The sequence below is a fragment of the Sceloporus occidentalis genome, unplaced genomic scaffold (assembly GCF_023333645.1).
Source record: "Sceloporus occidentalis isolate IW3139 unplaced genomic scaffold, rSceOcc1.0.p SCAF_1, whole genome shotgun sequence".
In the NCBI taxonomy this organism is placed as follows: Eukaryota; Metazoa; Chordata; class Lepidosauria; order Squamata; family Phrynosomatidae; genus Sceloporus; species Sceloporus occidentalis.
The window spans coordinates 147,209,219-147,236,847 of NW_028316981.1; the positions used below are offsets into that span (position 1 = coordinate 147,209,219).

Sequence of the window (27,629 nt, forward strand, 5' to 3'; positions counted from 1 at the left end):
GGGGCTGGTGGAGCCCGATCCTCTGCCTCTCTTCCCATCCCCTCCGGGGCCCCATCCTTCCAGCCTGACTGCCCTGCCGGAGCAGGAGCAAAAGGAGGAGGAAGGACAAGAAGAGGAGGAGGAGGAGGAAGAAGAAGAAGAGAAGGAAGAGGAGGAAGAAGAGGAAGAGGAGAAGGAAAAGGAGGAGGAGAAAGAGCAAGAGGAGGAGGAGGAGGAGGAGGCGAGGCGCTCATTTGGCCCCTTTCCTCCCAGCCCAGGCTGCCTGCTTTCCCCAACCTGCCCTTCCTTCCTTCCTTCCTTCCTTCCTTCCTTCCTTCCTTCCTTCCACCTGCTTCTGGAGTGTCAGCGGGGCAGAGGCTCTTTCAGTCTGGGGCTCTTTGGGGAGGGAGGCAGGATCTTGGCACCTCCTCCTTCCCTCCTTGGTCCTCTCTTCCCCTGACTCTCCGGGCATCTTCCTCCTCCTCCTCCTGGTGCTGCTGCTGCTGCTGAAGATCAGGCGGAGGGGAGGCCGAGGGTCCGGAGGGAGGGAGGGAGGGGGCCAGGATGCTGGGTCCCCGTCGCGACCGGCTGCTGCTGCTGCTGCTCCTGGGGACGCTGCTCTGCGCGGACCTCTACTTCCACCTCTGGCCCCAAGTGCGGCGGCGTCTGGGCCCCCGAGGAGAGCCCCGGGCCCCCTGCCCCTGCCCCCAGGACCCCCAGGGGCCAGGAGAAGGAGCAGCGCCCCCCTCCAGCCCCACAGTGCCTCCGCTGCCGGAGGGGGGAGGCAGCAGCAGCAGCAGCAGCGTGCCTCCTCCTCCTCCTCCTCCTCCTCCTCCTTCGCCCCGGGGCTCCAAGCTGAAGCGCCTCTTCGCGCACCCGCTCTATGGCGCCCCCGAGGGGCCGGACGAGGAAGTGCTGCTGCTCAGCGGGCAAGAGGCGCTGCGCTACTACCGCCGGAAAGTGGCCCGATGGAACAGGTGGGCGGATCATGGGGCTGCCTTAATTGCATATTCATTATTTACTGTTATTATTATTATGTAGTACTATGATTGTTATATTAGTAGTAGTAGTAGTAGTAGTATATTTATTTTATTATTTTATTATTTGGTACTATTATTGTTATATTATTGTTATCTTGTTTTTATTTTGTTGTTATTATTTATTATTATTTAGGAATTTTCCTCCTGGACAGAAAAGGTTGAAATGGAGGACGTGTCCTGGGAAAGGAGGACGCCTGGTCACCCTGGGGGGAAGGAGAAGGGGGACCGAGGCAGCGTGGCATAGTGGTTTGAGTGCTGGACTAAGGACTCTGGAGACCAGGGTTCGAATCTCGGTTTGGGCATGGAAACCCAGCCTGGACAAGTCACACTCTCTCAACCTCAGAGGATAGCACTGGCACACACCCCTCTGAGGAAATTTGCCAAGAAAACCCTATGACAGGTTCATCTCAGGGTTGCCATAGATCAGAAACAACTTGAAGGCACACAACGACAACAACAACAACTAGGAGGGGAAGGCACTCCATCCCTCCCCCCTTCCCATGGAGAGCCCTACACCTCGCCTTTCCCATCTCCTCTTTCTTTCTGTGGCTGGCTGCCTTTCCTAATGCTTGTGTGCTCTCCTTCCACCTTGAGGACTAGAAACTTGCCTCTCTTGTCCACTACAAGTGAAGAAGCAAAACGCCTCAAGTCGTTTCCAACTCATGGCAACCCTGTCATAGGGTTTTCTTGGCAAGACTTCTCTCAGGGGGGTGTTGCCTTTGCCTTCCTCTGAGGCTGAGAGAGTGTGACTTGCCCAAGGTCCCCCAGTGGACCACCCATGGCCAAGCAGGGGTTCAAACCCTGGTCCCCAAGAGTCATAGTCCAACACTGGAACCAGCTGAAATGGTTTTGTTGTATGGAGCTTTACCTGCCTTAGGAGGATCATTCATGACCCACGCCTGGGGCTCCCTGTTTGAAGGAAGCCTTTCTGGCAGGCCTGAGTGCGATCTTGAAGCTGGGATGTCCAGTTTCCTGCCCTCCTTTCTTCGAGAGCAGGTCCAGTGAACCTCAGGGGAACTCCATTTCCTTTCCTGCAAACTGGGTCAGATAGATCCCTTTCCTTTCCAATGAATCCAATTGCTGTCCATCTATTCCAGCATAGTATGCTTTGTGTGATTTTTATATGGTTTTAGCAAGATTATTTTAAATGTGTTTTTTTATGTAAAGTTTTTAAACTATTTTATTGGTCAGCCGCCTTGGGTCCCATTAATAAAATGAATAAATTAATTAATTTTAAAACATCAGTCTACTTCCTCTGATGCATTTGGACCTTGTTCTGAGGAAGTAGACATAAGACTACGAAAGCGCATGCTGCCAATTTCTTTCTTTCAATTCATATCAAAGATGCTACAAGATCTTTCTACAGACTGATTCTACAGACTAACATGGCTATATCTTTGTAATCTATGTGGTGTTGATGTTGTTATTAAATGATGCTAGCTAGGACCCACAGGGGTAGAGCCAGATGTAAGTGCTTCTCTCCCTGAAGCCCACTGCAGTGTGGGATCCAACAGCAATGCCAAGGGGTGGCTGGAGCCTCTTGGCACTACTGTACAATATTTATTGTTGTGTACCTTCAACTCATTTCCGACTTGTGGCGACCCTGTCATGGGGTTTTCTTGGCAAGAGTTGATCAGAAGAGGTTTGCCATCGCCTTCCCCTGAGGCTGAGAGAGTGTGACTTGCCCAAGTGGCTTTCATGGGTGTTTATCACACAGAGATCTATGTGCTTCCAGTATGAAAATGGTTAGTGTTGGCATCCCGGAAAAGCAAGCAAAATAGACAAGCTGTGAATCGAACCTTGGTCTCCAGAGTCATAGTCCAACATCCAAACCACATATGCCACGCTGGCTCTCTGTAAAATGCAGGCAGGTTAAGTAGAGCCATTCGGAGACATCCTCCCATCATCCTATCTGCTTAGGAAGGAAGAGGAATGTGCAGCTTTCCAGGTGTTGGACTGTAATTCCCATCATCCCTGACCATGGGTTATGTTGGCTACAAGGACTTCACCCTCCCTTGGGGGACCGCATATTCCCCATTCCTGGTCTAGCCTGTTTCTACATCATCTGAACTAACTTTTCCAGCACAATAGCACTACTGTAAATATACGCACCTCTGGCTATAAAGTGTGCACCCATTCTTATGTTCCTGGCCTCAATGCAGGCCACAATTGCCCATGGAACATGTTTTCTGTGTAGCACGATCTCTGTTCCTTATCTGCCCTCTGTTCTTGTTTAAATAAGTCATTTTCCCCCTGTCTGTGAACTTGAAGGACTCCTACTTCCCCATCAGCGGAGGGGAGTTCTGTCTGACATCTTTCTTGCTGAAATATTCAGTAGTGATCAAAATTCCAAGAGGAACTGCAGACAGTTCCAAGATTCTGAGTAGAAAAATCTGCCTTCCTGAACAGAGCTGGTTTGGTAACGTGACCTTTCAAAGTATGGCATTCTCAATACTCCCAGACTCCCTTCTTGAAGGAGAGCAAGACGGGATCCCAAATGTGTTCATTTACATGAAACATGCTTGAAGAGTAAAAACGCAGGGACAGGGGAATGGGTGTCCTTAAATCCAAAGCAAGAGGGAAGTAGCTTTTGGGACTACAGCTCCCAGAATCCCATGGCCAGTGTGGCCAGTGGTGTTCCGGGAATTGTAGTTTCCCCAAAGTCCCCTTCCCCAGCTCTGCTCAAATGACAGTCTTCATCTGTGCAAACAGCTACCTTAAGCAATAAGGAGGAAGGGTCAGGTATCCAATGAGAAAACAACTTCATGAACAAGCAATTTTGGATAATGAAATTAAAACAAAAGGAGAGCCATGAGTCGGAGTTGTTTTAAAAAAGAAATGGGGACAAATTAGTTTCACAATTAAAGTGCCCAATTACTTGTTATGCTACTCATCAGATTACTAATCTGTCTGTGTTCCATGTTAGCAATTTGTGGCCCAAAAAATAGAAGAAGAATGTCACTGGAGATTATTTTCCTTCTACAGAAGTGACCAGGCAAGTAGCTATTTACAAGGGGGCCTCTTACACTAGATAAATACAGTGTTCTTAATTCACTTTCATGGCCATGGTTCCCTCCTGTGGGATCCTGGGGGATTTGAAGTCTGGTCAGAAGAACTACAGGAGCTCCCTGGTGGAGAAATCCCCCCCCCCCTTCAGCTGCAAACCCCAGGATCCTCCAGGATGCAATCACGACAAATGAAAATGGGATCATAGATCAAGCCAGAAATCTCCCTGGAAATCAAAATGACAAAACTGAGGCTGCCATATTTCGGACACATCATGAGAAGACATGACTCATTGGAAAAAAACAATGTTAGGAAAGATGGAGAGAAGCAAAAAGAGAGGATGGCTGCATGCTAATGGATGGACTCTATTAGGGAGGTCACAGGTATGAGTTTGCAGGAACTAAGCAGAGCAGTGGAAGACAGGAGGGCTTGGAGATGTCTCATCATGGGTCCCCACAGTCCAAAGGTTGCAATCCTGGAGAAAAGTTGTCAGAAGCAACGTGTCAGAGATGGATGGGGCTGGATCCAAAAGGAGGTATGGGCTGGAGCCCAGCCTACTGTTTTCTGCACCTCACCTTCATGCATACATGAATTATTTCACAAAGTATATCCTCTGAACAATCTTGCCAAGAAAACCCCATGATAGGTTCACCTTAGGGTCTCCATAAATCCAAAATGACTTGAAGACACACACAACAGCAGCAACAACAACAACAGTCTAAATTGCTAAGCATTACTCAGCTTGTATCTTCCCCAAGTAAGGAAACCTGAGTTCCACTTTCCCCACTACTCCTCTTGGCTGAGGATTATGGAAGTTGTAGACCCACACATCAGGATTGGGGATTGAGTGATGGGTTGATTGATTGTCACCCGCATGGAAATGTAATCAATTTTTCTGAAACAAGAAGCAAATTTTCCTTATTTTTAATGATGCAGATATCTATCATAGCCAGTATCATTTTAGGTAAGCTATTCTCCCTATGTAACTGGAAAAGGGGAATGATTCTTTTACTTTCCACATACCACAGGCAAGTTCTGTACCTGCTTCTATTAAAATAACCCTTTTTCTAAAATAAAAAAATAAAACAGCTAATTGCTGTAATCAAATATTGCTATTCTGATTCTAATTTATCTCTCTGTGTGTGTGTGTATCTGAAATCAATAAATGAGGCTGGGTTTGTATTCTTTGAGCTCCTTTTTCTAGACTGTATGTATTTTACAATATTTGACTGGCAAAACACAATGAATAAACAAAGGAGAAAAAACAGCTTTTCACACTTCAGTCCTATCCACTTTTACTTAGAAGTGAGTCCAGTTGTCTCCCTAAAAGGTAAGATGACTAAAATGAGGCTGTCATACTTTGGAGCTATCAGGAGTTGCTGCAACCCATTGGAGAAGATGAAAATCAAACATTAGAGTCATCTTCTCCAGTGAGTCACATCATCTAAAGATATTGCCAAAGCAGTGATTCTCAAACTTTGGTCCTCCAGAGTTTGGACTTCAGTTCCCAGAATTCTTGACTGGCTGGGGCTTCTGGGAGTTGAAGTTCAAAGCACCTGGAGGACCAATTTTTGGGAACCACTGCTCCAAGGTATATCAGCCTCCGTTTAATCATTTTAGCTTTTAGGGAGACAGCAGCACTCACTTCTCCAGTAAAAGTAAAAGACTATGGTGTGAAAAGCTATTTTTCCCCTCTTAATTTATTCATTGTGTTTAGCCAGTCAAATATTGTAAAATGCATACAGTTTAGAAAAAGGAGCTCAAAGAAAACAAATGACCACTTAAGTTGAAGACAGTAGGAAAAATGGACACCAGCATTCCAGATGAATAGAGTCAATCAAGGAAGACATAACTGCCTCAGGTTTGCAAGACCTGAGTAGAGCTGTTGATGACAAAGGTGATTTGGAGGTCTCTCATTCATAGGGTTGCTAAAAGCTGATGTTGACTTGATGGCAAATAACAACACAAAGTCCTTCTGCTGGCTCTGGCGCATTCATCCAGGTCAAGGTGCATTTCAGACTGCAGCCTTGGGCTTCTAAAATGTCCACCGTGCCAAAAAAAATAATTGGGGGCAGGTGGATGCTGTGTCTTTGAACGTGTTGAGCAACCGTGTCCATTCTAAATGTAGCAGCTTGTTTAGCAACTTACTGGCAGCCTTTCTGCTTAACAGGGTCACTTTTGTCCTGCAGGGAAAAAGCCAAGCTGAACACCTTGGCATAGCAGCCAAAAAGGAGCAAGGGGGGGGGGGGGGTACACAACTTTTATCACCAACCTGCCACTGTATCTATTTTGTACATAGTCCCTAATCGGTACAGCTTACGTGTCACCCTCTGAAAAAAGTAATAATGTCAGAGCAAGAGCTGGTGTGAAATCCAAGGAGTGGATCGATGAGAGCGTGTGACCTTGCTCTGGTTCAATGGAGTAACTGTACTTTAAACCACTGAGATGTGAGACATGACTCACAATAGAGATAAATAAGCCTGTCATGCTAGGGCCAAGCTAGACATGAGAATAGCTGTTTGGAAAACTGATCTAAACTTCTGTAAATAAGAGCTGCTATTAGGATGTCTTGAGAAACAGGGAGCTTTTCCTAATAGGAACAAGTGGCAGCTATGAGGCAGGGAAGAGAAATAATCTTCAGGAAAATGGTGGGGTGGAGAAGAGAGTAATGCCTCCACTCCCCTGTAGTTGTGTCATGGCCTGATCCAAACCACTATCTGGATTTAAACTGCATGGTATAGTGTAAAAACTCAGAGAGCTCTTCAAGAATCTCTGGTAGGTCATTGCTTTCAGTCTTTGATCTACACACAGGTCATCCCTACCTATTGGCCACGCTAACTCGTGCTGAACATGTTTGCATTCCAATAACATCTGGTGGGCCAGATGTTGTTTCTCTATGGGACTGGGGCTGAATGGCTGGAGTCTAGGAAAATAAGAGGTGTGACTTACTTCTGAGGAAGCCCTAACCGTGGCTTCAGTATTGCCATGGGATGGGTTTGCCAGTTTGGCTGAAGTTCAGACCCAAGCTAAGGCATAGAGCAAGGTGTTTGTGGGTGGAGTGACCAGTGAGGCAGAATCAGGCACAGGTGTGATGGAGCAAACAGGTCACACTGAGCTCCTCCATGTGACTTGTATTCTTCAGAATGGAACCTAGGAACCTGCCTTGTACCAAGAGGGGCCATGGGTTCTTCTAATTCAGTGTTCTCTGTGCTGATTGGTAGGGTGTCTCCAGTCTTTCAATATGGAGTCTCTTCCAGCCCTTTTTGGGTACATTTTGGAAATGTCTGTATGCTTGCTTATGCCCAGAGATGTAATTATTAATTCTGAACTGTAGGTAGCACTCCTGTGGTAGTCCCCATGGCCACACCTCTGAAGGAGACTCCAAAAAATAGAGGCTGCTGTATCAACAAATCAGTTCTAGTAATTTTCATTTCCACCATGAACAGGTTGGTTGTAAAATAAATGGATCTTGATTGCTCATTCAAGACCAAGGCACCCTAAACTATCAGGGATAATTAACTAACCAACAGGGATAGTTCACAAAAATATATGGGTGCTGGGTCGGGGACATCTCTGCCGCAGCTATTCTGGGGACTGCAGCTGGATTCAGAAGGAACCTGAGGGTAGGGAAAGCTGAAGGGGGAATAATATGTGCCAATCTAAAATTCCCAGGGCACTGATTGGTAAACTTTGGTTTCAGGACACCACTGCATATGTTCCTTCACTATTGCTGCCCTGTGGTGGCATCACTAGGGCTGGCATCACTCAGTGCAGTAATTCATGTATCTCACACACACACCCCAACCACCTCCCAAATCTCCACCATACAGAATCCTTAGTAATGTTTTTTGTTCTAATGTTACTCATAAATTGTAATTCTTATATATCACTGAATGGAATGGTAATAGCTGTGACATAAAATAAACTAGCAAAATTAACATTATACCTTTAAATTACAATATCATACGCACAGCCTAAATGTATTTGTTGTCATGTACCTTAAAGTTGGTTTCAGTTTATGGCAACCCTATCATGGGGTTTACTTAACAGGTTTTGCCATTGCCTTCCCCTGAGGCTGAAAGAGTGTGACTTGCCCAAGTCACCCAGTGGCTTTCCATGGCCAAGCAGGGATTCAAACCCTGGTCTCTAGATCCGCAGTCCAATGCCCAAACCACTACACCAGGCTCGCTGTCTAAATGTATTTACATGTACATAATTCCATGTGGTTAAAATGAAAATGTGGTGTGATATTTTTAAAGAAAATATGTAAAGAATTTTATTTTATTTTTTAAAATTAAAAACCTAGGGACTTCCACTGAGCCTCCCCTCATTCATGCCATCTCTTCAGCATTTTAAAGAGATACAGGTGAATGCCACAGCCCATTTCTGCCAAAATACAGATGTTTGGGAAGCAGTGATGTCACCCCCCCTTAAAGTGTCACCCTCCCAATGATGCCCCTGCCACTCTGAACCCTATATATGAGCAACTAACAGCTGAAGGAAAGAGTTCTCACACTTCTGTTTAATTATTGGCTGGCATATTGTTAGTAACTTAAGGTATCATCATTCTGCCTTATGATATCACAACTCACTTGTTTTGGTCATTGCATAGGTTGGAATTTTTTTCTGACCACACAACTACCAAAATGCCACCCCACCCCAACCACTTTACACCCATTTCCAGGTTGTCAGAGAGTGAAGAGATCAGTGACAACACATCCAGCTACTTTCCTCTAGCTGGACTCGACGTGAAAGCTGCTGGCAAGTAAGTGGATGCATCGTTGCTGATCCCCTCACTTTCTGACAACCTGGAAGCTGCCATACTTAAAAGGTAGGTTTTGGGGATAGCATTAAGAGACATGGCTACAGAAATATGGCTAGGGGAGAGATGGTTGTCTCCCAAAACAGGATCTCAGCTACTGTTCATAAACCATTCTGTAAAGCAGGCGTGGGCAAAGTGTGACCCTGGGGTGATAGGAAACCCTCTAAGGGGATTTTTTTGGCCCTCAACTCCTGACAGGTCTTTCTTTAGTGGAGGAGGAGGAGAAAGAGTAAGAGAAAGAGAAAGAATGCCTCTCATGGAAGCTTCCAGTGGTGACTGGACTGGATGGCCCCTGTGGTCATTTCCAACTCTATGATTCTATGATTCTATGATTCATCTTTTAAAAGGTTTCAGTCCAACACACAAACACACACTGTTGTTGGTTTTTTATTTGTTTAAGTTGATGGAATGCTTTCATTTTCTGCCAGTCCACAAGGTCCTCCAGAGGGTCCAAGGGGCAGAAATTTGGCCCCTGCACCCATTCCTGTTGATGACCGCCCATGCCATATAGACAAAGGGAACACTTATCATGTACGGCAGTGCTACTCCTAGTGGTGATCTGTGGACCGGTACTGACCTTCAGGCTATTGACTCCTGGTTTGTTGTGAGTTTCTGGAAAAGAAAAATGAGGACAAAAATGTCGGTGGCCATAAATATGTTGCTAGTCCCTGGCATATTGGTGGGAAAATCCTGTCAGTCCCACATATTAGCCTAAGAAACATTGTTGTATGACCTATTGAAGACTGATGCTCAAAGGCCTCAGAACTAGCAGGCCATGTTAAGCTTTCAGTTGTAGGAGGGATAGTTGTCAGGCCTGCATCATCTTCTCTTCAGAGCAAAGGACAATTCTTTTAAGTTGCTGTGTTTCTTCAAAGTCCAATGCATTCAAGAAGATTTTAATAAAGAATGGCCAGAATTCTACATCAGCTACTCTCCTGGCCTGACCCCCATGCTCCATTTGCCAGCAGGATGGACCTCATGCAGCTGGTGCCCAGTAAAGTAGAAGGGAGAGAATTACGATCATGGTGATAGTGCCACAGTCGTGATGAAGTAGTAGATTTACTGTAATTGCTCCGTAGTCATGATCGCTATTTAGTCATGATTGTGACACTATTGCCATGATCATAGCTGATATAATAGTAGTAGTAGTAGTAGTAGTAGTAGTAGCAGATTTGTGAAACACTACACCAGTCATGCTCGCTGAAGGGAGTTGCAGGATTTTTTTTTTTAAAGGGACTTTCCCAAGCTCTGGGAGAAAAATACCCACTGGCATAGTTTTTTGGAGAAGAATAGGAGGGTACAAGAAGGAAGAGAAGAGGCAAATATTTTAAGAAAAGCACAGGAAAGAAATGAATGCAGAGGAGAAAGAAATGTCCTGGAGACCTTTCAAATTAGCCAGTTAGGTCACTGTTGTAGGAAACAGCAACTCGCCAGTAAGTGGAAATTGTCTGCAGTTGATTGATTGCTCACCCCAGTGTCCAAAAGTTACTGACTTCTTGTTCTTTCTAAGCTCCTGACATTAAGTGAAGTTTGTTGGAGCTGGCACTGCCAGCTTTTGGGCGCAAAAAACATCCTTAATAGATTTTCACTGGTACCTGCTGGACCAGCATCCATAATATCAAAACTAACCGTGGCAAGCTGAAGCGATTTCCATGCCAGGGACAGACCAGTCTGTAACACTGCTGTATTTTTAGATGAATGGAAAGTTCTTGGTTGCCTACTACAGGACTTCATTGGACCCAAGATTATTTCCAGAATTGTGATTTCTTCACCAGCCATTGAAATGCATTCATTTTACACTTAGGTTACTGTGGTCAAAAGCCAAACATCTTCTTTGGAGAGCTGTTGGACCCACTTCAAGTACATTTTACCATATTAAATACTGTCTGACAATTAAATAGTGTCTGACACAGAGTTGGAATCTCTCTCCCTTTGTAAAAGCCTGTGCCTTTAACAGCTATGTTGCATGAAGAGCAATAGTCTCATAGGCCCAGCAGAGTGATAGAAATACATGTCATACCCTCCAACTGTCCTGATTAGTTAGGGACAGTTCCAACTAATTCTCTGTTGTCAAACTTTTCTAGCTGTTTTTAAAATGTCCCTGTTTCTCTCTCCTCCTCCCACTTTCCCCTTTGTCCTCAGCCTACTTCAGTTACTACAAACTGATTTCGAAGTGTACAGTAAATATAGTTGGTACTCAGCAAAGGGGAGAGAAGAGGAGGGATAGAATGTTGCCCTTCCCAATAGGCTTAGGCAAAAGCAAACTACTACGGTCTCTCTTGGCTTGTCCATTCTTCCTCATTAATGTTAGCTTTCTTGACCTCGCTCTGATGTTGCTTGGCTACATGTATCCCAGTTTTTGTCTGTGAAATGTTGAAAAGTAGGATATGCTATGCCTTTAGAATTTTTGCTTGTCCCATAACAGCAAGTAGCTTCCACTGAACAAAGCTGTGTCTAGATATGTTATTGTATGCATTGGGATCTCTTTAACACTACACAATTATAGCACTTTGATATCTCTTTATCTGCTATGGCTGCATCCTATAGAATTCTGGCATTTGTGATTTCATGAAGCAGAACAAGAATTTTCTGGCTAAGCTGTAAGTGCTATGATTGGGTAGTGTGGAAAAGACCTAAGACACAAAGGTGAGTGTTGGGGTATTAAGAACTGAATATGTAGATGAAGCTTTTCCCAGTGAAAAGAGGCAACTGTGGTGAAAACTTTGCTTGCTTAATGTCTTTGGCTCATGCAGCTGTCAGAAGGGGAGGAGGCTTGGCAACTCTACCTGTGACCTAGATTAGCCAGTCATGTATTTCATCATCCCCGGGAACAGACAGAATCACTGCACAAATAATTAAATGAAGCAAAGTGGTCCTGATGTTATAGATAATAAAAGGGCAAATAGATTAGAGTTCCACGTTTCTTTGAATAAGGGAAATAAATTTGACTTCACATTTGAAATATAAAAGTGCTGATGTTTAAACATTCTGGCTGAGATCCTGGATCAGGAGAGGTACTGTAAAGTTTTATACAGGCAGAACTTCAACACAGTTCCCCTTCACCTCCCCAACCCCAATATACACACTGAAGCTGGTGCTGTGTCCCACACATGCACAACACGGCCATTTACTGGCCAGTGGAAAGCAGGGGAGCAACTGACCAGCATGCAGCTATGTTCCTATAGCTGGACACACAGCAACATACCAGCACATACTTGATACTGTGAAGGGTGGTTGGGATTATCAGAAAGTATAAAAGCAGCCGCGTGTGTCTAGAGAGATACAGAAGAAGTTGGGATTTGACAATTGATAGTTGGATGAGACCATTGAAGGAGTCAGTGGAAACGAATGTGTACTGGATCGCTAAATTGATTGAAAGGCAAGGTCTGATACAACTCAGGGTGAATATCATTACAGTATATGGTCGCAGGATGACCAAATGTCCTTCTTTTCCAGGACATGTCCTACATTTCAGACATCTGTCCAAGATAAATTCCAAAGTGTCCTCTATTTTAAGCATGACTAGGAAGCATGGATTTATATTTATATTAATGTTTTTAGCTTTTGTTTTGTAATGTCCTACTTTTTCCTTGAATGTCCTACATTTTGCAGTGTCTTGTCCTCCTTTGCAGTTATGACATCTGGTCACCCTGTATGGTTGGGACGAAGTACTGGAACTTATTAAAGCATTTACTATTCTACATTATATAATTGTTGTTGTGTTCCTTCAGCTTGTTTACAACCTATGGTGACCCAAAGGCAACCCTATTGGGGATTTCTGGGGCTAAGAATGTGTGACTTGCCCAAGGTTACCCAGTGGGTTTCCATGGCTGAGCGAGGAATTGAACCCTGATCGCCAGAGTCCTCATGCTATGCTCAAACCACTACACCACACTAGCATTCACGTGATATAATAAACCAAATTAATTCTTGTGTTATTTTGTTAAATCTGATTCAGAATGTCTTCTTTCACCATGAATCAAAGGGCAGTCAGGCTTACCATAAGGAATACAAAGCTAACACACAAACTTGTCCACACTGAGTTCACCTGGACACCCAGAAACTCAGTCCAGGAAAGATGAGAATTGGGAGAACAAAGGGAGGGTGAGTGTCAGGATTTCCTAAGGGTTGTAGAATAGCTGGATATTGCTTGGCCACCCTCCACTGGCCAGTAAAAAAGGCTGTGCTGTGGGGAGCTGTGTCAGGTTAGATGGTAGGTTTGGGGAAGGAGTTTGGTCATTGCATACACTAACAGAGAATTCAGATCTATGTAAAAATCAAAAGTGAGATAGGCAGTTGTAAATTGGGCTTACAACTTTGTAAGTTACTAAAAGGATGCCAACCAATATATTCACAACTTCCTACACATTTGATTATAAGACCTGGAAAGTTTTGTTATCTCCCCCCCCCCCCCCATAGATTTGGAAAGGACAATCTTGGGAGTAGGCCCCTAGCTGTAGTAGAAATTATTCTGGAAGGAAGGCAGTGCTTGCTGTGCAGTCATTGAAGAAGCTGCATCTGCTGAAATTCCCCCTTCATCATAGAAGCAGGAACTCTGTGTTTCCTCCTTGGTGGTATGGTGACTGAAAGGCTGAAAGTTCGACCTTGGGCACTAAAATGAAGAGATGAGTTTTCTAGTGATGCAAAAGCAATTTGCGATGTTCAGAATTACCCTAAAATAAATGAAACCAATAGCTTTTACGAGGGAAAGTATTTTCATTTTCGTATCATTCTGGAATTTGCACACTGTTCATCAGACAGGGTGCTTGAAGTAACACAGACGATACTCTACTTAATCACAATAAGAGCTAGTGAAATATGCAAGGCCATCTAAGTAGCAAGTGTTTAAGTAGTATGAGGTTATGCCAGAGCTCCTGCAAATGGATATTGATTCAGAATTTGCAGAAGGCCTAATATAAGCCAATGTGATGCTATTAAATGGGTACACCAAAGAAAGCAGCAGACTGCAAACTTGGTTGTAGTGAGTGCAAGGTGCTATTAGGGAAGACCTCAGAAATGTCTGAAGGGCCAAAACAACAGGATAACTGCATTTAAAGTGCATCTGACCTGAATTATCTTTGAATACTGGTTTTGTTTGATCACAAACATAGCCTTTTTAAATGCATCTGATATTTAATATAATTGCTGTGTAGCAAGCTGCCTTATACTGGGGCAGGCTATTTGTGCTTTTAGCTTGGCACAGTGGTGGCTGGTGGCTTGTGCCAGTGAGGTGCTGAATCCAGTGTAAGTTTTTAAGGGATTTTTCCAGGGTTTTGAACCCTAGCTCAGCACCTGGGATAACTCCTTTAAAACTAGCCAAAATGTGGAATGGATTCACCACTCCACTGACACCAGCCATCACTGGTTTGGCATTTCTTACTCAAACTAGCAATGCTTCTCCAGACACTCAGCTGTCAGCAGCAGCCTTTTCCATCGCTGGTTACTGGATCTTTGCTTAACTGTGTAGGTGCCATGGACTGAATCTGGGCTGCTCTGCATGGAAAGCAGTTCTACTATAGTGCACCATGGTCCCTGCCCTAAAGTAAATAGGGCCTTGTTCCCACGCACCATACCACCAGGAAGGTGCTAGGGAGGGGAACAAAAGAGAAGACAGAAAGAACAAGAGATAAAAATGCTGGCACTAAATGCTGTGTTGCCTGAGATAGATACCACCACCAATATCCCATTCCATATACAGAGATTAATTTTGGTCCCAACAATGGCAATGGGACTGTATCATCTGTAACACCTAATTTAGGGAGCACAAGACAGGTCATAAGCACAGAGAGATCTGTCCTCTAGCAAAAGGGAATGACTATGGGACACAGGAAAAGGGGCCAAGCAGATACCTGCAACCTGAAATAGTCATACACACCCTATTGTTTTCCTCCTCCTCTTCCTGCTATTTATTTATATTATCCTTTTTTCCTGGTCTTGGAGTCAAGGTGTTTTACAAAGATTAAAACAGACACAGCATTAAAAATTATGTCATATAAAAATGAAAAATCTAGTTAAACTGACAATCACATTAAAAGCAGTTAAAAATGAGACCATAAAAAGAAAACAGGAAATAAATTATAGCAGCTTTGGAAAGTTTCTTTCCCCCCTTGTACAATCAACCATCAAAGACCTGCCAAAATGAGACAATCTTCATCTGGCTATGGAAGGATAGCAGGGAGGGTACAAGTTTGATCTCTGTAGGAAGGGAGTTCCAGAGCCTGGAGGCACTCATAAATGATCTTCTCCCATGGTCCCACTAGATCTGTGAAGGTGGAGAACAGAGAAAGGTGGAGAACAGCAGATCTCAAAACACATGAAGGCTCATGTGGTACATGCCTTCAGCTAACCTGAACCTGAGCTCAATGATAGGACTGGCCTTGAAGTAAGAGAAAGGGAAACAGAGAATGTTTTTAGCTGTGCCTGCTTTGAGTGTATCCAGTGCTGATATATAGTGCTTAGGTTATGTACAGGCAGATTTAGCCCTTGGACTGAAAATTCTCAAACCCCTGTATTACATGGCAAACTAGTGGAAGTTTCTGATTGTTATAGTCAAATGGCATACCAATTAAGATTTTAAAAAATCCTACAAACTATATTTGTTTGTGGTTGTCATTCCCAATTTATGGCAACCCTAAGGCAAACCTATCATGGGGTTTTAATGGCAAGATTTGTTCCTTTGTCCTCCTCTAAGGCTGAGAGAGTGTGACTTGCCCAAGGTCACCCAGTGGGTTTCCATGGCTGAGTGGAGAGTCAAACTCTGGTCTCCAGAGTTGTAGTGCAGTGCTCAAAGCACTACACCACCCTGGCTCTCACCAAACTACATGGGAAAACAATGAACTGGTAACACTGTGGTGCCTGAGCCCTTGGCAAATGGCACATAGGTTATACCTGTTTTCTATCCTTTGAATAATTTGGATTTTGTTCATATTTATATAAATGGTACAGCCCAAATCTCATGGTTGTTACGAACTATGTAGATCTGTTAGATCAAAGGAACTTATGTAAGTGTTGATTTACCAAGTTCCCATGAGGATTAACAATTAGATTTAAGTTTACCGTATATTTTAAAATATATGTGATAAGAGGTTGGAACAATCATGGTAGATAATGTATATTGTTGTTATCCTTGCCTCCTATGCACTGCTCACAGGGTCCTCCTTCTCTCCTTGTGTGCAGCAGGTAGAACATAATATGTGTAGGATGTACTCCGATAATACAAGCATAAGTTCACACAGTGTGTTCTATGTGCAGTGGGACTGGGGCCAAGAGGAGCCCAACACTTGCTCCCACACGCCACCCTACCTAAAACCTACAGGTTGGGCCATCATATGAATTGTGCCTATGTTGTACTGAGTCAAGCAGCCTAGTAAGAGGAGTGATTGACTGACATCTGCATTCGATAGTGATAATGTTTTGTTCTTCTCATTCTGTAAGATAAAGTATTTGGCAATTAGTTCCTATAACATGGTATAATAAGGGTGCCTTAAACAGAATTGGACCACATACGATGGTATTTTATATCACCTCCGAAAGGTTGTAATGATGCTTATAGCTGAAAACTTGCAACTACCATTGGTGTTCATTCTGCATTGTCAGTCCACATAGTCTGAATCAGAACATGCATTTTCTCATTCTCTCCACCACCCTCTCAATCTGCTTTCAACACCTTTTTCTATCTGCTGCAGTTTATCTGCCCTTCGCTACCTGCTTTTTTGTTACTTGACTTATTTACTACTAGGATTACTTCTGTGATGTCTAGGCAAGCCATTTTGCCCTTGTGTGACTTAGCATTGTATCTTATTCTTTGGGGGAGAGACAATATTGATTATTCTCTAGCCATTCTGGAAGGCAATATATGGCACTCATAAATGCAGAGATCATTCTGAGAATTCTTACAGGCTGCGCTAACACTAAATTTGTCTCTGTCTTCCTGCCAAAATGCAAATGAAACAGAAGGGAGCAAGGGCATTTTTGGAAAAAACAGCTCTTTGTATATTAAATTTAGTTTACTTAGTGATTTGTTGATGTCAACAAAGTGGAATGTGGGGCCTTTTTAATTAATTACACAAGTAGGAAGGCAAAGGTAGAAGGATGGTAGAGAATTTAGGCTATTGCCTAATGAATTAAATGGTCCAGGCCTGGTTACTGTAATGATGTATGTGAGTGTGTGTGTGTGTGTGTGTGTGTGTGTGTGTGTGTGTGCCTTCAAGTCATCTGTTGATTTATGGCAATCCCATTAATTTCATAGGATTTTCTTAGGCACGTAATGCTCAGAGGTAGTTCTGCCAATTCCTTCCTACAAAATATAGTCTATGACACTTGTTATTAATTGGTATTCCCATCCAAGTACTAACCAGTGCATGCCCTGCTTAGTTTCCAAGATCAGATAGGATCTGGTACCATTAGGGTATTTGTAAAGGTAAAGGTATTCCCTGTTGACAAGGTTGTTAAGTTGTGTCCAAAGGGTGGTGCTCATCTCCGTTACTAAGCCAAAAAGCCAGCGTTGTCAGAGACTACTCTGTGATCATGCAGCCAGCATGATTACACAGAACACTGTTTACCTTCCCATCGGAATAGTACCTATTTATCTACTTGCATTTGCCTGCTTTCGAACTGCTAGGTTGGCAGAAGCTGGGACTAGTGATGGGAGCTCACCTGGGCCTCAAACTGCCAACTTGCCAATCTTGCAATAAACAGAATCAGCATCTTAACCACTTGAGCCACCTAATCCCTTAGGGTATTTGACCTCCCTCCAAAATGAGATCTGGCAGCTCCAAGTGTGGACTATCTCCCTGATGTTAGTAAGCATTGGGGACAAGGTGCTGAGTAGGTATTATACTCCAACCAGCAGGCAGAGGTAAAAGGTATGCATCCCTGCCAGTGTACATTTTTATATTCATGTAAAGAACTGGTTTAAAACAAAACTGATTTAAGCCTCTGGTCTGAAAATAGCCAGATATCATTTATGCAGCCAAACATGAGCAAGCTTGGGCAATTTTGCTTCATGTCATAAATGAGTCTTGTAAATGTCACTTTCTGGCTCTTGATTTGTTGTTGTGTTCCTTCAGGTTGCTTCCAACCTATGGCAGCCCTACTTCAACACTCAAACCATTACAAGAGACTACCACTGCACTCTTTTGCTTCTGGCTCTTGATATCAGCAAGAGCTCAATTGCAGTGTTTAGAGAAGCCCTTTAGGGGGGGAAATGAAAAATGGGGTCCCTTGGGTACTGGCATACATATGTCTCCCTTTGGAGGGAAGGGACTGCACAAGGATCCTTTGCTATGGTCTTCTTGGAAGGAAGGTTGTCTTCTGTGCAGCAAGGCACTAGCCTCATATCCCACAGAGGCACAGGACAAGGTGAACCTGGTGAACCTGAGGCCCTCCAAATGTAGCTAAACCACCCCATTCTGTCCCCCGGCGCCAAGCTGTCCCCATTCAGTGCTGAGGTACACCATTTTCCTCACTCAGACGATTTCCAACCAGAACATTTAAATCTCCTCAGCAGTGAATGGGGACGGCATGGCGCTGGGGGATGGAATAGGGCCCTTTTGAGGACGATTTGCTGTACGATAAAATCTATTCTTCCCGGTCAGGCGTGGCCCCAAGTGTCCCCTTCCAGTTCCCATAACGGGGGGGGGGGGGGGGGGGAAGGTGTGCGATAAACTTCAGAGTGATTTGTTTCCCTCTGTCTGACATGGTCTGTTATGACAAGAACTACAAGTCCCAAAGATCCTTGTATATAAGCAGAAAGGAGAGGCACCTAGCAGGAATGGGCAAAGCAAAGTACCATAAGGCTGCAGACACCACAAGACTCCTTTTGGCAGGATTTGCAGACTACAGAGCAAGGGACTTTCATGCTACACAATTCATTATGATTCCACTTTAACTGCTGTGGCAATATCCTATGGCATCCTGGGATTTGCAGTTTGGGTAGGGGTATTTGGAATTCTCCCCTCAAGAGTTCTATTGCCTCTGGCCAGACTATAAATCCCAATATTCCATAGGCTGTTGCCATGACAGTTAAAGTAGAATCATAATGTTATAATTGTGTTGCATGAAAGGGCACTAAATTCACTTATAGGCTGCTGCCACACTGCAGACTGAGTGTAGTTTGATACTGCTTTAACAGCCATGGCTCCATCTCATGGAATCCTGGGATTTGTAGTTTGTTGTGGAACCAGAGTGCTCTGACAAAGAAGACTTAACATCTCACAAAACTCCAAGTCCCAGAATTCCATAGCATTGAGCCATGGCTGTTAAAGCAGTGTCAAACTGCATTCATTCTGCATCTGTATAGATGCAACCATTGTGACAGTTTTGTTGAAACTTTAGACAATGTCTTTCATGAACAGATTCAAAGCAACCAGTAACTTGTTTTATGTTCCATTCAGTACTAATATGAATGACAGTGCAATCTGGGGAACAGGAAAAAGCTTTGAAATGCTTCCCACAGATCTTTCCCACAGGCACTCAGAGCATCTGACAGATCTCTTTGAAAATCTTCTTGTGATTTTTTTTCCTTTACCAGAAAAAAACAAAACACTTTAGGTCTAGTCTGAGAAGAGAATAGAAAGTACCCCTGCTTATATTATTAAATGAGATTTACAAGATGTAACTGCACCTAATTTGCAGTAACGTGTGTGTAGTCCTACAAATTTGTACACTGTTACTTACTGTTAGGGTTGCTGTATTGCCTGGATAACCAGGTTTTACCTTGGTTCTAGGCATGTCACCTTTTGGATCACCATCTGGTCCAGGTTCCAATGTTTTGGGTGTTTTTGTTTGTTTGCTTTACTAAGTTGGTAACCCCTTTAGAAGCTGAGATATGGAGCAAAATGTGGGGGCACTCTTTGACAAATTTTTCTGCAAGAAAGAGGACTGCCTGGGAATTTCAAGCATTAGGGAAGCAAGCAGGGGAGTGCATGAACCAAGAAAGCTTGATATCCTGAGTGTGTAATGAGAAAGTGGGCAAAATGCGGCCTATGCACCACAGATGAACTCCCAGGTGGAACACAAAAAGCAAGTGAGGGCTGCATCATAATGGCATGAGGTGAGGTAAGATGAGCAGAGTGAGCAACAGTGTGCAAGAAGCAAGCACTCTGAAGGAATGAGGAGAGGCAAGGGAGAGTGTAGGGATGTTATCAGACAAGGGAAATTGGAAGTATAATCCAATGGCAATCCGAACGCAATCATCGGGTTTAACATTATTGCGTGATAGACTACCACACACAATTTCGGGCGATGGGAAGTCAGTCCGAACGCAATCATAGGGTTTCACGTTATTGCATGAGAGGTGATCACATGCAATTTCGGGCAATGGCAAGCTATTTTCAGGCAATGGGAAGTCAGTTCAAACGCAATTCGAATTCACGTAAATTTGCTGAACTAGCGAATTCATGTGAATGTGTTCTGGCCCCACTTTGTTTTCATTCGAAATTAAGAGAAATTCCTCCCATGTGATAAACTCCAAGGAGAGAAAGCAGTGTAGGAGAGAAAGCAGTGTGAGTGACAGGGTGGAAGGATGAAATGTAAAGTGTGTTGTTAGGACATAAGGTGAGCAGTGGCCTCACTAGGGCTGGCATTACCTGGTTCTCCATGGTCCAGGAAAATGAAAGAAATAAAAATGGAAAGAAATTAAATAATAAGAACCAAAAAGTAACACTACTCCTAAACACCATTAACTTGTAAGGCATCGGGTAGGTCTCTTAGGGGCTCCACCATACAAACTGATTCTAAAAAGGGCTCCATGAGTCAAAATGTTGGGAATCCCTGACCTGGGAAAAGGCAAGAGGAGAAGATCAAAATGTAAAAAGAACAAACATTTATCATTGCCAGACAATAATTGGGTAAGTGGTCAGATGTCCTATACTAGCAAAGAGGAGCTACATATAATGTATATTTTGAAAAAAAGTCAAATAAGTGAGAAACTGTTAAAGGAGACTGGTTTCCAATTACAGTGCTACCTCGGGTTACGAAATTAATTCGTTCCGCGGCGCCGTTCATAACCCGATAAATTTCGCAACCCGAAAAGGCGCTGGAAAGCCGCTAGCCGCGCTTCACATTTAAATTTCGCACCGAAAATTTTTTCGTAACCCGAAAAAATCTTCGTAACCCGGAACAGTTTTTTTAAATCTAACTTTTTTGTACCCCGGAAATTTCGTAACGCGGTGAATTCGTATCCCGGGGTACCACTGTATAATAATATATTGATTCTATTATCTCTGAAGGAAATTAAACTATGTTTTTTTCTGCTTCAATTGCTGACATTTGTCCCTACTTTCATCTGCATCTTGCCCTATGAATCAGGTAGCATTTTCGTGAGTCTCGGCTTTTTTCCATCAGTGGAAAATTGAAAGCTAACTAAAGAAAGAAAGAAAGAAAGAAAGAAAGAAAGAAAGAGATCTGATGAGAAGAACGCTAGAAGTGTCTGTTCATATTTAAATTATTGTTGTTTTATTTGTACTAAATTAGGACTGTACTTGTCCACTTTCCATGGCTTCCCTCTCTTTGTTAATCACCACAGCAATCTTGTAAGGTAGATTTGTTGAAAAGTGGCTCATAGTCACATAGTTAATGCCATGACTGAGCAGAGACTTGAGTCTGGGTCTCCCCATTTCAAGTCCGGCACTTTAGGTATTATTCTATACTGGTTTTCACAGATCATTTGTAATTTTTGGGGGGAAATGGTATATATATACTGTATATACTCATGTGTAAGTCTAGAAATTTTAGTCAAAAAATTGACCCAAAAAAACTGAGTTGACTTATCCACAGGTCAATGTAAGTACTGTACTTTAATTCTTATAAAAATGGAATCATCCCTTTGTGAAAGGCCAGCATGTAATCTGTCCTGAAAGTGCTGATGCCCCTCTGCTTTCTCATCTATCCTTTAGCATGAGCACAAACAGTTATGCCTGCTGGAATTTTGTTTTTTGGCATCATTTTCATTTGCTTCATCCTATAGACCCTTTTGTCACATGCCCCTAAATTTTACCCTCAATTTATACATGACTCATATCAAAATCCATAATTTTAGCCCCCAAAACCTGCCCTTGAATTATACATCAGGTCAGCTTATAGTCGAGTATATACTGTAGGTGGAAATGCTACAATTAATGTGCCTCATCTACATTATTAGGCTATAAATCAGAGTAATTTGCGTAATTCAAATAATTTGTGTCAGATGTCCCAGTTTGAGGAAGTAGAAAATGGCAACCCAGGGTTCTATGGCAGAACTGAAAGAGGTTCAACCAACTACCTCTCAGCAAACACAGGCAGCCTACAATGGAGTGCAAATGGCTAAATCTCCTAGTCATCTTCTATACAGAGTTTGAACTTGCAAGGTATAATTCATGAGTTTGCAATGAAAATGTTCACAAAGGGCAGGAGATCTTTAAAATAATTTGGCCTAAGGTTTACAGCCATATTGCTCCATTAGAATGTTGTTGTTTTTTAAAGCAAGACACTAACTACCTAATCCCTGGGTAACTAGATAAATAGGTAACAAATCTGAATTCCTCTCAGACTTGATGTTGACAAAAGCAGCAAATGCAGACATTATTCAGAAATTAGGCAAGACACACTCTCGCAGCATTCAAGGAAGGAAAGCAGTGGGAAACCTCCAGTGCATAAACCTTGGTAGGAAAATCCTATTTCCACCTTAAATGTAAATCTGCTTGAAGGCACATAACAACAATGAACAATATGGTATTGCGTGCATGGGATGACTGTGATATCAGTATGGGAAAGGGGGCTGTTTTAAAGGTTCATACCAGTACCCTCACCCCATATTATGCTTGGATCATGTTGTAGATGTCCTTTGCGGGATCATGTGGGTAAAGTCTAGTAATGAACAGTAGTAGACTGACATAGCCCATTGCTCGAGCCTGTGAAGATCAGGGTTGAACTCGTGATCAATTTGATGCATATATATTTTTTAATAAAAATGCCTAGGACTGAACATAATCTTTTGCATATTTACTGAGAGGTAAGTCCCACTGTCTTCAGAATTATGCATTCATTCATTTAACTTATTTATATGCTGCCTTTCTGCTGGAAGGGGCCCTAAGCAGGTCACAGATAGTATAGTTTTAAATTTTTTACAATAAAATGTAAAGAAGAGCTTACTCCAAAGGAAATGTGCATAGAAATGTAGCCTACACCAATTTAAAGCATTTGGATTGATTAAATTTAGAGTCTGATTAAGTGTTGCAACATGTCCCACTCTTCTGTTTTCAGCCGTCATGGCTTCCTTTTGGTGCTGGAAGAAAGTAAAATTCAGGTGTGACAGAATTTAAAAAGAGACCATCAGTTTCATTAATAGTGTGGTTTCTTTTATCACATACATACCCATCTTCTCTGTGTGCTGGGGACAGTTTTGAAAAGTACAAAGCTGTGAATATGTGCAGTAGAAATCAAAGGTGTATTTATATTGGTAAAACAGGTACAGTTCTGACACTAAATCAATAACAATATCCATAACTGAATGGCAGCTCTACTTATAACAAGTCACATGAAAGCAATGAGTGTTGCATTTTCCATCACTGTGAAGAAACAGACTGAATCACATCTGGTAGCTCTGTGAAACCCACTAGCTGTCATTTTTAATGTGTTCAGCTTCCTTCACCACTTCCTCTCAGCAGTGGCACTTCATTTAGGAACCTAGGAATTGATTGTCAAAATTAGCTGAAGAAATTAATACAAATGTAAAAAATGGGTGACGGTGATGGTGATGACAATACTCTTTGTCTTCCATTCAGTAACAGACTCCACAGCCTGCTTTAATCCTTAATGAGCAGTTGCACCAATCAACATTCCAATCGCCATGTTCTCCAGCACCACAGGAATGACAGGGTAAAGCACTGGAGCAAAGCGTTGCTGTTATGTGTTAGCACAGTGGTTTTCAAACATTAGTTCTTATGTACTGAGCATCTCCCATGTGTGTTGTGGGGAATTTGGGGCAGGATCTGTGACACACCCAATTCATATAGGCTTGGATCAAGCCTGCCATTCAATTGTGTACATATCAATAGAGTTGTCTCTGGAGTCTAGGATCCTGTTTGCACTTGCCATGATACTGTGAGGGCAGCTTGGAGTATCCTGGCCCCAAGGCTGCCCTGACCTCCTGCTATCCCCCAATTTCAAACTGTTGCAACAAGGAGGGAAAATGAGAGATGTCTCAAGAAACCGGACGGATGACTAAAAAATTTTCAATGGAGCTAGTTTTTAAACGCAGCATGTATAAGTAATGGAAAAAGGGGGAAATCATCCAAGAGGAATTCAAACAAATAGACAGCACATGTAGGGATAAAGTCATGAAAACTAAAGCGCAGAATAAGCCCAGGCTTGCTAGAGAGGTTAAGAACAATAAAAAGGGCTTTTGGGGGTATATTCGCAGAAAAAAGAAGAAGGAGGAAATAGTAGGCCACTACATGGAGAAGATGGCAAAATGCTAACAGAGGGCAGACAAAAGACAGAATTACTCATCACCTTCTCTGCCTCAGTTTTTTCACAAAAGAAAAAGGATGCTCAACCTGAGGGAAATAGAGCAGAGAACACAACAGGGGAAATGCAGCACAGAATAAGTCTCTCATGACATTCTTTCAAACCAGCTAGTAAAATGTGGGTTAGACAATGCAACTGTTAAATGGACTTGTAATTGGTTGACCCCCTGAACCCAAAGGGTGCCCATCAATGGCTCCTCTTCTGGTGAGAAATGACCAGTGAGAAGTGACCAGTGGGTTGCCATGGGGTTTTGTCCTGGGCCCAGTGCTAATCAACATCTTTATCAATGGCTTAGATGAACAAATAGGGAGCATGCTTATCAAATTTTCCGATAAAACCATATTATGAGAAATAGATAATACCCCAGGGGATAGGATCAAAATTTAAAATGACCTTAATAGATTAGAAGGCTGACCTAAAGCTAACAAAATGAATTACAACACAAAGAAATGTGAGTACTGCACATAGGACCAAAAAAATGAAATGCATAGATATAGGATGGGCAACACCTGGCTTAAGGAGACTATGTGTGAAAGGGATCTAAGAGTCCTGGTAGACCACAAGTTGAACATGAGTCAACAGTGTGATGCAGCAGCTGAAAAGGCCAATGCAATTCTAGGTTGCATCAATAGAAATATAGTGTCTAGATCACGGGAAGTAATAGTACCACTCTATTCTGCCTTGGTCAGGCCTCACCTAGAATACTGTGTCCAGTTCTGGGCACCACAATTCAAAAAGGATGTTGACAAATTGGAGCGTGTCCAGAGGAGGGCAACCAAAATGATGAAGGGTCTGGAAACCATGCCTTATGAGGAAAGACTTAGGGAGCTGGGTATGTTTAGCCTGGAGAAGAGACAGTTAAGGGGTGATATGATAGCCCTGTGCACGTATTTGAAGGCATGTCACATTGAGAATGGAGCAAGCTTGTTTTCTGTTGCTCCAGAGACTAGAACAATGGAACATGGAACAATGGATGCCAGCTCCAAGAACAGAGGGTCCACCTCAACATTAGGAGGAACTTCCTGACAATAAGAGCTGTTTGACAGTGGAACTCACTCTCTCGGAGTGTGGTGGGGCCTCCTTCCTAGGGGGTCTTTAAACAGAGGCTGGATGGCCATCTGTCAGGCATGCTTTGATTGTGATTTCCTGCATGGCAGGGGCTTGGACTGGATGGCCCCTCTTCCAACTCTATGATTCTTTTTTTTTTTTTTTTTTTTTATTTTATTGTATTTTGAAGTAAAAGACAGTGGGAATATACATACAAAAAAGACATACGTACAAACAACATAATTTCACAAACAACAACAGAAAAAAATTATTTCCAAATATTAATTTTTCTATCAATCAACTTCCAAGTCTCCCTTCTAGTGCCAGATTACATAATTTTCACAAGAGGTTCACATAACTTAACAAAAAGAAATCTCTTTTACCATCATTATTTTTATATAAAATAGTACCACCAGAAATTAAAAGCAAATAGGAAATAAAATAATGGAATATAAATTTCAAAATTTTCATAATTGCTGGGAAATGCCTATAATATACTTATTATATACATATATTCAAATACAAATCTACACAAAACCATTCTTCTTTCACTTTATCTATCACCTTATCCTGCAGAGCGGCTGTTAACAAATCAAGATTTCTAACTTCTTTCAATTTGGATATCCAGACATCTATTTTGGGACAGTGTGGATTTTTCCAACATTGTGCAAATAAAATTCTAGCCAGTGTAATCATATATAAAATTATCTTTGAATATTTCATCTCTGTGACCTTATCTAGTTTATTGGTCATATTTAGCAAAAATAATAATGGATCAAAAGGAATATCAGTACACATTATCTCCACCATTTTGCTATGAATATTTTTCCAGTACTCAGTAGATATTGAACATGCCCACCAAGAGTGGAAGAAAGTTCCTTCTTTAATACCACATTTCCAACACTTAACGCATCCCGTTTTATATATCTTATTAATCTTAGTAGGAGTCAGATACCACCTATATAACATCTTCACATAATTCTCCTTATAATTTTGGCAGGCGGTAAAATTTTTTGTTACCCTCCAGGATTTTTCCCATTCTTCAAATTTAATAGGGCTCCCCACATCTTGAGCCCACCTAATCATTGTGTGTTTTATGGTCTCATTCTCTAGGTTCCTTTCTTTAAGGGATTTGTAATACATCGATAAATGTTTCCCTTTTTTATCTTCTATGATAATATCCAAATCATTCTTCACAGTAGTAATACCCATTTTGTCTAAATCAGTTTTGAATCTACTACTTAATTGGAGGTATAAATACCATTCAATCTTAAATCCCAACAGGCTTAGTTGTTCCCTGGTTTTCATAATAAATTGCCTTTTATCATTCGTGTCTATTAAATCTCCATATCTTATCCACTTTGATGAGTTATCCTTAGTTCTATTATAAAAAGCTTCTTGTGGAGAAACCCAATATGGAAGATTGGTATAATAAATCTTTTTAATTTTAATCCAAACCCATAATAAAGATCTTCTAATAAAGTGATGTATAAACTCTTTATGTTCGTTGCACTTCCCAAACCACAGATAAGCGTGTAATCCATACCTCAGGTCACAATTTTCTAAGTTCAGCATTTTATCATTAGTTAAAGAAAACCAATTTTCTAGCCAGCATAAACAAGCAGCAAAATAATACAGCTTGAGATTTGGGAGTGCACAGCCCCCTCTTTCCCAGTCGTCCGTCAGAATTTTCCATTTTATCCTAGCGCGTTTCCCTTCCCACAAAAATTTAGAAAGTTCCTTCTGCCATATCACAAAATGATTTTCAGCAGAAATAATCGGAAGATTTAGAAAAAGATAAATAAATCTGGGAAGAATATTCATTTTTATGGCAGCTATTCTACCAGAGAAAGATAGGTGAAGATTGGACCAAGAAATCAGATCACTTTTAACATTCTTCCAGAGAGTGCCATAATTATTAGGAAACAAATCGATATTTCTATTTGTAATATAGATTCCCAAATATTTTGCTTTTTTACTCACTTTATATCCAGATACATTTGTTAATAAGTTATCTTCCTCAACCGTAAGATTTTTGGTTATAAATGTAGTCTTTGCATGGTTGATTTTTAGGCCTGAGTGATCTGCATAGACTTCTAATATCTTATTAAGATATCCAACAGTATGTATTGGATCTTCCAAAAAACAAATCAAATCATCCGCAAATGCCCTTACTTTGTAGATATAATTTTTAATTTTTACTCCCTTTAGAAAAGAATCTTCTCTGA

General features: G+C 42.1%; 1 protein-coding gene across 1 annotated transcript in view; it reads left to right on the plus strand.

Annotated features, from left to right (window-relative positions):
* The first annotated feature begins 543 nt into the window (after nucleotides 1-543).
* Nucleotides 544-27,629, plus strand: part of FAM20A (FAM20A golgi associated secretory pathway pseudokinase) — a 68,387-nt gene continuing 41,301 nt past the window's right edge. Inside the window, exon 1 of the mRNA XM_089540457.1 lies at nucleotides 544-956. Coding sequence (XP_089396583.1) covers nucleotides 544-956 — 413 coding nt within the window. The remainder of the gene's footprint in view (nucleotides 957-27,629) is intronic.